The sequence below is a fragment of the Podarcis filfolensis genome (genome assembly GCF_964270895.1).
Source record: "Podarcis filfolensis genome assembly, chromosome: 9".
NCBI lineage: Eukaryota > Metazoa > Chordata > Lepidosauria > Squamata > Lacertidae > Podarcis > Podarcis filfolensis.
This window is the reverse complement of record NC_139610.1, coordinates 52,022,917-52,035,178: the sequence shown is the minus strand read 5'-3', so window position 1 is coordinate 52,035,178 and position 12,262 is coordinate 52,022,917. Positions and strand designations below refer to the sequence as shown.

At 39.8% G+C, this 12,262-nt stretch overlaps 1 protein-coding gene and 1 long non-coding RNA gene across 24 annotated transcripts in view; both read left to right on the top strand.

Annotated features, from left to right (window-relative positions):
- The window catches only part of ANK2 (ankyrin 2), a gene marked incomplete at its 3' end in the record, with an annotated part of 315,375 nt that extends 303,442 nt beyond the window's left edge, over window positions 1–11,933 (top strand). For 20 of the 23 annotated variants that reach the window (XM_083631489.1, XM_083631494.1, XM_083631504.1 and 17 more), the window contains 6 exons: window positions 1,061–1,153; window positions 1,660–1,743; window positions 3,154–3,318; window positions 4,803–4,982; window positions 6,923–7,014; window positions 9,665–11,933. In XM_083631489.1, the coding sequence (XP_083487615.1) occupies window positions 1,061–1,153; window positions 1,660–1,743; window positions 3,154–3,318; window positions 4,803–4,982; window positions 6,923–7,014; window positions 9,665–9,848 (798 nt within the window). The remainder of the gene's footprint in view (window positions 1–1,060; window positions 1,154–1,659; window positions 1,744–3,153; window positions 3,319–4,802; window positions 4,983–6,922; window positions 7,015–9,664) is intronic. The other 3 variants (XM_083631499.1, XM_083631502.1, XM_083631498.1) reach the window with 3 other exon arrangements.
- Window positions 7,444–8,686, top strand: LOC310742601. Its single transcript, XR_014538599.1, has 2 exons — window positions 7,444–7,660; window positions 7,707–8,686. It is a non-coding gene; the product is annotated as an uncharacterized lncRNA (long non-coding RNA).
- Window positions 11,934–12,262: the final 329 nt, after the last annotated feature.

Below are 12,262 nucleotides of genomic sequence, written 5' to 3'. Positions count from 1 at the left end.
AATGTTATTCAGCTCACCCTTCTCCCCAAGCACCTGCATCCTGTCCTGCTGCCCCTTTCCAGGTATCTGGCAGCGGGGAGGTTTGATGAAGGCGTATCTGAAAGATTTGCATTCCCTTTTTTTCTTGCTAGCATCTCTTGTAAATACCTAATGGCAACATCCCAGACATCAGGACTTCTAGGAAATAAGGTGTCTGAGGATGGGCATCAAGTACCCTGGAAACATGCTCCAATATTCTCTGTATCTGGGATGCTGCTGAGTATGCCCACTCTGTGGGTTTTATGCACGCAAAGCATGTTGTTTCCAGGGCACTTACTGAGGACAATCTGAGGAATCCTGGGAAACTTTACTCCCTGGTGCACGGAATGCTGCCATTGCAGCATTCCAGGTGGTGGGAAGGAATGGGAGAGGCACTCCATTTGCATTCCAAGCCAAGTCATACACTTCAGCAACAACGCTTGAGCTCACATTGGTTTTGTCCACATATAATGCTGACCATATAAACCATGGTTAGGGAAATTAGCTTGTGCATAAGCAGTCCCTCCCAGTCGCTTCCCCACGGAGTGGCTGGCCTAGCATTATACATGAACAAACCACACAATCAGAAGCCTTTTGTCTCTCTCTGACTTCTCTTGCCCAGATTAATTTCCCTTTTTTAAAAAAAAGTTTATACCTAGCAGATCTTTTTTTTTAACAGTGAATTGTATGCAAATACCTTTTAATTAAATAATTAAATACGAAAGCTTTTCTCTGATTAGATTTATAGAGAATGGAAAGTTTTTGGATCATATCCAAGTTGTTCAAGCACTTTGCACCTTGGATAATACATGATTTCAAATAACGACAACAACAACAAAAATAGTCTAGATGGTATCACACATTTAAAGGCAATTTTAGTGTCTCATGTTATGCTCAAGGGAAGAAGTAATGCAGCTTCTGTTAAAGCTGTGAGCATTTGTGTTGTTTCCATTGTGCTAATAGAAGAGGGGCCAAATGCTGTTCATTCACACCATGCTACTATATCTGTATGATAAGAGCCATGCTTCCATGCTTCCACTAGGAGCTAGCAGAGGAATTAGGTGAGCTGGAGGCCAGCTCAGATGAGGAAGAGATGGTAACTACCAGGGTCGTTCGCCGCCGGGTGATTATTCAGGTACAGGAGTGTTGAACTACTGCACGTGCCAGTGGCAATTATGTCCTGGTTACACCTCTAGGACCCACCCTTTCCCAAATTCCTGTTCTTGAAGCAACCCCTTGGCTGGTATTGCACTGATGAATTTGGCATGTTCCTGAATAATGCATGTCTATTGAGTAACATAGATAATTTTTTCTACTTTGATTTGGGAAGCTTGGAAGAGAAAAGAGAAACCCAATAGGGTTGTTACCCAATGCGCATTTTGAGGAAGAATGTCCCACTAAGAGTTGCTGCTTCAACACTACTTCCTATTAGGTCAAATGATTTCTGTTTGCCTATTGGTTCAAGGTTTCTTTGCATGTTTTTAAATATTGGTTTGCAGAATCTTTAATGGAGTTTTAACAACTATGCTTCAGTGCTTCCTGATTCGTTTATTTCCCCCTTGCTTTAATCAACTAACCTCTTTTGTACAATTTATTTAAAGCAACCACTTTAATTTATGAATTTTGTTCTTTGACCAACAGTCTGATGATATGCCCGAAATGCCACCAGAAGCTGTAACAGAGGAGCAGTACACAGATGAACATGGCCATATTGTGGTGAAGAAGGTACAATTTAACATTGGGATGTTGACTTAATGGGAAATGCAGGAAGAGCAGGGGTTTTTCTTTGTAAATTAAAGCTACGCTTGGGCCCTTTTATGTGCTATGGAGGTAAATTAAAAGAAGCCTACAATGAGACTCCTTCAGTGTCTGTTAATGATCGGTTTTTTCTGGTCTGTGTCAGTTTCACATATATTCCATCCTGTTTCTGCATCTATTAGCATTATTTTTTGCACACGTCTCCACAAAATGCATTTTTGGTGAACATCTTACCCTAAAAGATGCATTTGGGTACCTCTTCTGAGTCAAGAACTGCATTACACAATTTGAAGAAGTGTGAAATAATAATTGCATTCAATTCTGTATATTAGTCTGGGCAGTGCAGATTAGGTGGGTCTGCTTAAAAATGCAGACTGGACTAAATCCTCGAAACTCCCCTGTGTGTACTCCAGTAGTAACACGGAAAGCATCTCCAATGGGAACTGGACACTTTAGTGACATTCCTGGCCCAAACTGCAGACTAACATGCACGTCAAGAACAAGCTGGCACAAACTGGGGCAGCAGTGGCTGTGACAACTACTGCAATAAAATTTCTATGCGGTCACAAAGTAAGCCCCAGTTGTCAATCTGACATAAGTTATTTCTATGGTGCCCTGCAGAGCACCTTTGAGGCCTAGTTAGTAACCCAGGAGCACATTCAACAGCATGAGTTTTCCTCTATATCAGGGCTTTGTTGGTGGAAAACAATATATCAGAATCAGTGTGAAGGTTGGTAATAAAAGTATCCAAGGCTGCAATCCATGCACACTTAGCCTGGATAACACCCACTGAGCGCAGTGGGGCATTTGTGAGTAACCATTCTAGGATTGCACTGCATGGCCAGTTTGCATGGTACTGCACAGATATGTGTCAAACATGCTCATCAGTTTTGCAAGTGTGATCTGGGAGATTCTGCTAGGTTCTTGATACCAAATACTTTCTGCAAGGCTTACTCTTTCGAAATAGTTTCTAAACTAATAGGTTATTGTATTTTAGTGTTTTGTTGGAAGCCACCCAGAGTGGCTGGGGAGACCCAGCCAGATGGGTGGGGTATAAATAAATTATAATAATAATAATTATTATTATTATTATTATTAAGATACACTTCCATGGTCTGACTGGGAGGCCTAGCCACTATTTAAAGAGGTGAGCTTATTAAGGTTCATTGGAATTAAGGTACTTAGGCGAACTGATTTTGAACATCTAGCCTTTCATTTACCGCGTATTACCTGCTCGTAGAATGGATATAGTGATGCCTCCAGCCCCTTTGGGAAGGGTTATTCTGTTTGCAGATGAATAGAAGATGCTGCACTTACAAAATTTTACATATGACTGCTATTGTTTTAAAATGCTGAATAATGATGTCATTCCATTAGGTCACTAGAAAAATCATCAGGCGATTCACTTTACCAGATGGCACAGAAAAGGAAGAAGTTGTGATGCAAGGAGAACCTCAGGAGCCTGTTAAGGTGGAAGAGGGAGATGGATATTCCAAAGTCATAAAGCGAGTTGTGCTGAAGAGTGACAGCGAGCAATCAGAGGTTAGTTAGATTGATTGAATGAGAAATGAATTAGGAAAGTTAACAGTAGTATTACCTCAGGAGAGTTTCTTCTGGCCATTGTGTTTAAGTTGCAAACTCCCCTCGCTTGGTTGCAAGTCTGCACACTTCTAAGGGCCTTTTCATACATGTCCTGGGTTTTAAGGTTGCACATGTAAGGGCAAGTTGTGATCTGTAGATTGTGAAAAGCAAGTAGATGAATCCAGGGCATACCCATTTCGAAATCTGCAAATCATGTTTTCTAAATCACTTTGCTGCTGGGAAGATCACTTGCATTTGGAGAACATTGAACATTTCACTCGGGAGGGAACCTTGAAAATGTCCCTTCAGTCTAAGTGTTGCACTGAGGGTGGAGGGTTAGGGAGGAGGTGGAGTGAGTAGTATCCTATTGAGTAGAGAGATGTTTTCTCCAACATCAGACAGTAAAACTATCTATTCTCTATCTATTCTCATACATGTCTGCCTTATTAGAAATCCCTGTTTCTAACTAGCAAGTATCATGACCCCAAACCCAATTGATCACAGGACTTTAAAAAAAATATAGAACTCGACAAGACTCCTTGATGTCAGCACAACCAGGTCATCAAGGAGTTTGGGCTTCCTTTTTTATCTTAAACCTTTTCAGACCCAGGGTACTTTTCACCCAGACCTGCACTGGGGAACCCATTCCTTAATCTTTTATCACATATTTGCATGATGATAGTGCTCCTCTTGCAACCAACCTTGAAACTGGCTGCGGCCCACTACTGTGTCATGACCCACCAGCTGAAGACCAGTGATAAAGGCCTTTTCAGCTTCAATAAAGCCTGTGATGGCCCCAATTCTTGGCTGAAAGAACATTCCCCATAGCTCAGTAGGAACTGCCCAGGTCCTTGACTACTTAAAGAAGCCTACCTTGACTTGGTCTTGGCCCAAGCCCCAGCTGAACAAGATAGCATGTGGGTGCTCTGCTAATGGGATCTTCAGCTGACTGGCCTACTCCTAAATTCAAGGTACTCACATTAGCCGGTGCCCAAAGCCGTTTCTGCAACATGCAGAGAACTGCTCTCTTGGCAACAGTCAGATTCAGACGGGGAAGTACAAATAGAAAGGTCACAGAGCATTTACATCTTATGATATGCATAGTGAAACTGCAGGAATTGAAGTTTTCATTTGGAAGGAGTTTGCCATATGATTTGTGATGTCTACATCAGGCTAAGACCATCTGAATTCCTATAGTAAACTGATTTCACATCCTGGAAGAAATTTTGTGAGGAAATTTAGGATTCATTGATTTCTTGCAAAATTTTGCAACCAGGACAAGTTGAGCATATCTTTAAATTTATGTATTACGTTCACTTAGAATGATAAGCCAAAACTCAGTATCATTCATTTCAGACATTAACTAAGCAATCCTTGTTTTGAGCTCTCCTTAGTAGTGTGTGCTCACAATCACACAACTTATCCGTGAAACCTTTCTTTACCAGGTGACCTTTTCTGAGCCAAGTGTACTGAGTGCCTCAGAATTTCAGTCTGAACCAGTGGAAGGCCGCAAGGTCAGCAAAGTTGTGAAGACTACGGTTGTACATGGGGAGCGAATGGAGAAGCACCATGGAGATGCTAGCTTAGCAACTGATCTTCCCTCAGCCAAAGATGACTTTGAAGAGGTAAAATATTGCCTTTTCAACATGTCTTTGGAAGTGTCAGTCTGGAACACCACTGTAAAATCATATGGGAAGAAGAATATACATAAACCGGAGTAGTTTACTGCAGTGAAGTACATTTGAAGCCTTGTTTCTAAGTAAAGTTTACCTGTCCTTTCTAATATGTTCAGAACAACTCAAAATAAAAAGTCCAAATTAGAAAATACACAAAACCACTAAAATAATATCTATCTGTAAATGTCCTGTATGAGACACCTGATAAGCCCCAGTTAATGTTCTAGGAACATCTGATGGTGCCATATTCTTAAAGCTAAGCAGATGTACAGCTGATTAGTGACTCAGTAGGATACCACTGGGAGGAAGACCCTGAGGTCTTCTGCAGGAAAATCAGGATTGGAATAAAAAAAAATCAACACATTTTATTTTAATCCAATCGCATCACCATATCTCAGCTTAACTATCGAGAACACCCTTCCATGACGTCACTACTTTATCTGCACTGATTTCCAACTATTGCAGCAGCAGACCCCTCCCATCTCACTGGAGACCCTCCACCCACAAAATACTCATTAACCGAACTGAGGAAACAATTCAGGAGGCTTCTCACCAGAAGTAACTCTCAGTATCTCCAACTCAGTAATTTCCAATACTCTCATTAGATGTTCCTTTCACACTTAAAATTTACATTTTTCCTTCTGTCAAAATGGTGGCATAGAAAGACATTCACATTCCTTTTATCAACTGCAGTACTTCTTCACACTGTCACACAAGCACATATTCATTGTGACCTACAAGAATGGGTTCACCTCAGTCTGGTGAGACACTGAAAATTAATTACATTAGCTGTGTAATTAATTACCATCAAGTACTCAAGCCTCCCATTCACCCCATAAATTGCCTATAAACTGATTCAAAGAAGAATGCTCTGGAAACCAACAAGCTATGCAGGTGATCCTGCTGCTGAAAATCACACAAGACATTCAGTAGATGCCAAAGTTTACTTTATCACGCATTCTACCATACATAATCTAGATCTGATTTAGGGCAAAATCATCTTTACCGCTTGGCAGAATGACACAAAATGTCCAAAGTAGCTCTGATATCCTGGTGTAGTTTGGCCATTTTAATTGGTTATCATGGTCCACTGACCATATGTTGACTAAGGATTTTTATGCTGTTTTATGGATGTTCTACATTCACAGATTAAATATCTGAGATTAGATTAATTATGCAGTATATAAAATTAAAAATATACTACAAGGGATGTAGAGCCTCCGTCCCAGAAGACCACAACTCCCACCATCCCTAGCCCATCAGCCATGTTGGCTATGGCTATGGCTGATAACAGCTCTAGTCCAGCAACGTCTGGAGGGCCACAGGTCCCCATCCCTGATAGACATTGTATGTCTTGATTATATGGGTCTCCTGGGAAGATATTTCAGAACTGCCAAATGTATCTTGATACTCATAAGTGCAAAGGCAGGATCTGGCTTCACTAATCTAGGACTAGTCCTGGGGTAAGAGCTGGAAATTTATAACACCTGGGGGGTGGGGGGAGTGCAAATATCCAGTTTTTGGATGTATTCTGGAGCAGGACTGTGAAGTTCATCTATCACTACTGGAAATAATGCATTTTTCTAGCAGTGGCAGAGAGATGTAGATTCAGTTGTGACTCCTCAAAATTCACAGTAAGTACAGAAGACTCCTATATATTTTAGACAGTCAAAATGCAATGAATTTGAATTCATGGGCACTCAATGACAAGATATTTTACATTAGCAAAAGCTGAAGTGGATGGTTTGTTGTTTGTTTGCTTGTTTTTTTGGCTAACTTTCTTTTTCTCATTGGCTCTGGACTTCCTCCAGCATTTCAGCAGGTTGGAATATTTAAGCTGTGCTTTAAAAGTCCTTTGTGGTATGGTTCTGTTTCTTGTTTCACTTTAGGCCCTGAACTATGCAGGTAACAAAATGAAAATTGAAGTCCCTCCTTTAGTAGAGAAAGAGGTCATGAAAGAGGATGGCTCAGTTATTAAAAGGTTTGGGTTGGCATGGCAGTGAACTTCTTAATGGCAAAATATTAACAAACTAACAGAAATTGTGTGGGAAGTGAAATAATGTCAGCTTTGAATCTCAGCACCTTAAGCATTTCTTGAAAATACTAAGTGATCGACACTAAGGCCACTTCTGGACTGTCACTATTTTGCAGGTATGATTCAGTCACATACCTGCACATTTAGGCTGAAAAGATCCCTCACATTTTGGTTCGGAGTCACTAAGTCAATTTTACATGCTTTGATCTCCAGATTCACCGGAACTCTATGCTTGACCTTTTTCTCTGTAACAAATACAACTGAAGCATCACTAAAAATAGGTTAGGAAGAGGAAATTTATCTTCTCAAGCTTCCACTTTGCCATTCAGACAGACAAGTGGGGCTGCAGTGTATGCCAGGGGGCATACACTGTTCAGGGCTTCAGCCAAGGCTTTTTTCCAGCTGGAACTCTGTTCTGGCACCTCTCAGGTAGGTGCCATTGCCATTCTAAGAGAATGAGGGAGAAGTTTGGCTTCAGCCAACTTGCAAGCGGAGCCTTCAAATACTGTTTCCACTTTGGGGGGGGAGTATTAATACCCTTATTTTTTAGTTAATGTAGAACTAATTGTACAACCAAAACAGCTACTCCAGTGTTCCATAGTCAAATGTTTTGAAGCTGACTTGCCTTAGTATCTCAGCGCTTTGGTTCAGATGTCATGGTTAGAGGAAACATATGAGTAGATGCTGGGATAAGGCAGCCATGATGTATTCTCTCTACTTATTTCACAATCCACATTTTTATTGCTGTTTTGTAATTTCTGTTAAGCTATAGCCTAACTCAGATTACCTGAGAGTAAACACTGAATTCAGTTACTTTTGAGTAGACATGGTTGGGATTACATGGCGGTTTGCTTTCCCACCTCGTTTCTTCCCCCTTTGTTTTCCATTTTATGATATCACACACTGGCTTAACATGGGTGGAGCCATCGTGTTTTACCATGACAATAGTCAAGACTGACAATGTATATACTATGTGGCATCTTGGCTACCTTTAAGACTATACATAATGATGACTATGTATGTAGAAAAGATGGGAGGATGAAATGGGGACCAAGGAATGGTTTAGTTGCATAAAGAAACCCTTTAATAAAGCAATAAGGGAGTGGGAGGTATGTTAGCTGGTTAGGGAGATGCCGCATTCAAAGAAAATCCAGCGCAGCATGGTCCATTCATTTCTTTGTCTCTGCCATGAGGAAGATGTGTAGATGCCCTTACTAGACCAAGGCGGCTCCCCAGGAAATAACAAGCAAACAGACTCCCCATGCAAGATTAAAATAACAAACGACAAACTGTTTTGGTTCGTGTACTTTAGAAAGTCTTAGAAGACAGGAGTGATGTCATTTCTCATAGCTCCCTTCTAAAAAAAAATAAATAGAAATGTTTACCACCCACATTCACTAGACAAGCCCCATTTAACAATCTGTTCTCTTCGATGTCACTGTGACATTTACCAAAGCAGATTTAAGATGATGGCTGGAAACAGTCATATACCATGAACTACCTTTTCAAAGGTCAAAACTGTCTCCAGAACAAGTTGGTACAGATCAGTTCCAGAACCAGTCCCCACCCCCACCCCACCACCGTTGTCACTTGCCATGCGACAAATAGATGCCAACAATTCATATTGCTGGATAAAGGCATTTATTCCAAATCCTTGAAACACCAGTGTGACGTGGGATTGCTGCCTTGTTCACAAAGTGGAGGAAAGCATGCATTCTACCCTTAAACAGGCTAGTGGTTGCAGTTTTTGCAAAATGATGGCATTTCCAGTTTTTTGAAATAGTATATTAATCTCCCACCTTTCCTCCATCATGGATCTCAAAGTTACATATATATGGGTTTCCCCAGTGGCTTCCCATCCAGGCACTAAATCAAGGCAGACTGGCTTATGTCAGCAAGGTGGCTGCATCTTGTGCCCTTTACTCCATGTCTGGGGACAGTTGACAGTTCTAACTAAGTACTTTCTAAGTGCAAGTATGTTATAAATTTTGGAGTTAGCCTAGTCAACAGGACAAAATGCTAGAGTTAATGCAATCTATAAGCTCTTGTCTGTGATAGTGGAAGCTGTGTGAGAACAGTATTAAGCAGTTCACGGCTAAGGATAGCATGGGTCTTAATTGGTGAAGGTAAATCAGCAATGAGAGCAGATGCAGTAGAAATGTTTAACAAACATGATTTAATTATCATCATGCTAGGTTTAGCACCCTGAAAAGGTTTGCATGGTTATTTCAAGCTCTCTTAATGGCTGTGCATGGAAGCATGTGTTTTTAAGGCCTGGTTCCAGAAGGTGGGCATCTTACCATGTTAAAAAAAAACCCAAAAAAATTTTGTTCATTTGAAGTTAAAAATTATATTGTGGTACAAGCTTTCATTGGTGGTATTATTAGCATCAGTATCAATAATAAAATGTCATTATTGTTGTTATATTCCACCTTTCTATTAGAATAGTTAAGGCAGCTCACATCCATATCCTTGCTGCAGTCAATTTCATTGGACCTATTATGACTCCAAAACATTATTATTAGAAAAGAGAAATTCCATTTCCTTTTTAGCATATGCTACGATTGCTCACTCTTTACCCATCATTTCCCTGCAGGACAACAATGAGTAAAGCCAGTACCCAGAAGAGGACTGTGGTTAAGGACCAGTATGGAAACCGTATTCATGTGGAACTGCTGGAGGACACACCAGAAGCACTACCCCGGGATGACCTTCAGCATGACCTCCAGCAACTACTGAGACATTTCTGCAAAGATGAGTGGAAGAAAGAGGCCAAATGAGATGCTGCTAAAATCTCACCCACAGACCAACACACATATCCATTCAGTATCCAGAATTCACTTTCTTCTTTTGCTGTAGATGACATAACATAATCACTAGAGGACACTAACATTTCGACTTGGCATATAGTGTAGGGTTGTTTTTCTTTTCTTTTCTTTCTTTTCAAATATCTGTAAGCTAATTTGTGACCAAAGATAGCATCCTTCATTTGGGATGGTTTGTCTACTAAAAGTCATTGACTTTGTGCTATACTGGAAACTTGTCAAGATTGCCATCTTTGTTGTTCCTTTGCTTCTGCATCCGATCCATACAAACATAGCTTCTTCCACAGGCCTCTTCAAATCACAATGTATGTGCATTTTTTTTAAAAAGGGATGCTAACATTAACCTGTAAATAGCTAAAGTGCTTGGACTCACAAGACTGAAAGAAAGAAACACTGCCTTTCGTGACTACTTTTAGGATCGAGAACTACACGGTCTGTTGAAACTGTTGAAGAGCGATTAATTACTCTTCCGTTGAATATACAACATGGATCTACTGAGAAGGAAGCATGTCAGCCTCCCATGTTTATAGGACTTCCAGTTTGTTGATCTCCTTGACTTGAAAGTTTCTGAGAGTCAGGCCGCAACCTCAAACTCCAGCTGTTGCCAGCTGAATGCAGCCACCCCTGCTTTATGACTCCTGGGAAGCCACCTAAAGATTTCCTGAAGAAATAAATACCCAGTTAGGTATAACTTGCTAGCAGCTATATCTGTGGCACATTTGTATACTGTATTCAAATCTTTTAGACTGGAACAAGAGGCAAGGTGCATTACAAACAAAACAAAAAAAGCTCTAACTCCTGTAATTTCCTGTTTTCATCACTGCTTTAGCAAACCACGCTGTCTTATTGGTGGTTATTCCTGCTGGCCACTGCACTGTAGATAACTTGATAAGGGAAAAGAAACCCTTTCCCACTCTTAAGAAAGGTTACTCTAAATTTATCACATTCTATCAAGACTGTCTCTTAACCTGGTTTATGCATGTGGCATTGGGAAACACAGACTCAACCTTCTTGTAACCATGTCAACAGATTATCTCTCTCAGCACTGAGCGAGCGGAGCTTAACCTTCCATTTGAGATTGTTCTTCAGAGATTTGCTTATGGAGGGATATGAATCCATTGGGCATTTGTTTTTTTTGTCGTCGTTTTATTTATATTCCTTAACCAACTTTCAGAAATCATCATGTAAATGTCTGCACTTTGATTTTTCCAAGAAGGGCATATGCAACTCTGGAATTATTCTGTGGTCTGTACCTAATTCTAATAGTGGTCTGGAGCTCTGTTGCATTTTAACATATATATGTAATTATATATATTATATATATACATATAAAATGATATACATTTTGAATCAGTTATTTGATAAAGACAAAGTATATTCAACAAGGATGAGTCAAGTCCTCCAGGGTTGATATTTTTCAAAACCTAGCCAGATTTTCCTTCTTGTAAAAAAAAATAATAATAATTGACTCAGTGCTCAGAATACCGAAAATAAATGTTACAAATGGCACCTCTTCATTTAACTAACCATGTGGAGAGAAAGGAAAGGGTGTTTGGCCGCCTGCTAAGAAAGCTACCCAAAGTGCCATTCTAACATTTTTCATTTTGGTTGGCAAGCACTTGTGACTGCCAAAATGGAAGGAGACCCATTTCAGGACACACAATAGCTCATTTCTCATTGTCAAGAACATCACTGGTTGACCTTCAAGACTGGGGCTCTAAAAGAAACGCATTTCTGTTGTGTACTTTGCGGTGCAGATGATGTTCTGTGTAACAGCATAATGGCTATCCTCCTTTATCGGTTTTGATTTTTTGCTGTGTTATCAGAGAACTTGAATACTGTGAGAAGAAGTGATTTTAAGTTGATGAGTCAGCATCTTGTTCCCATGGTGATAACACTAACTGAATATATCTATGAGGGCATGTATTAGTTAAAAAGATTTTAAAAAAGACAAAACAAAACAACAACACTAACAATACATAGCTGCAACGTGTACAATGGCTGATTTAATTAAATAAAAATGTACAAGTGTTAAATGTAGCACTAATTGTATGCCTTTTTTTGGTACAAGTTTAACAGGGCAAACTTAGCAACCTCTAATTATTATTATTATTATTATTATTATTATTATTATTATTATTATCATTATTACCTCTGCATAACCAATAATCAAATTTGGTTATTTAATTTAAAGTATGGGAAACAAAAGACACTGTTTATTGTTTTCCATTCATAAAAGAATGGATCTTGATCTTTTCTTATTGGTAGCAACTTCAGTACATTACTTACTAGGCATGGTGGTTATATTCCAGAAATGATGTCCTGTGTGAGTTTTGCTTCGTTGTTTGCCAGTTGTTCTGACATAGATA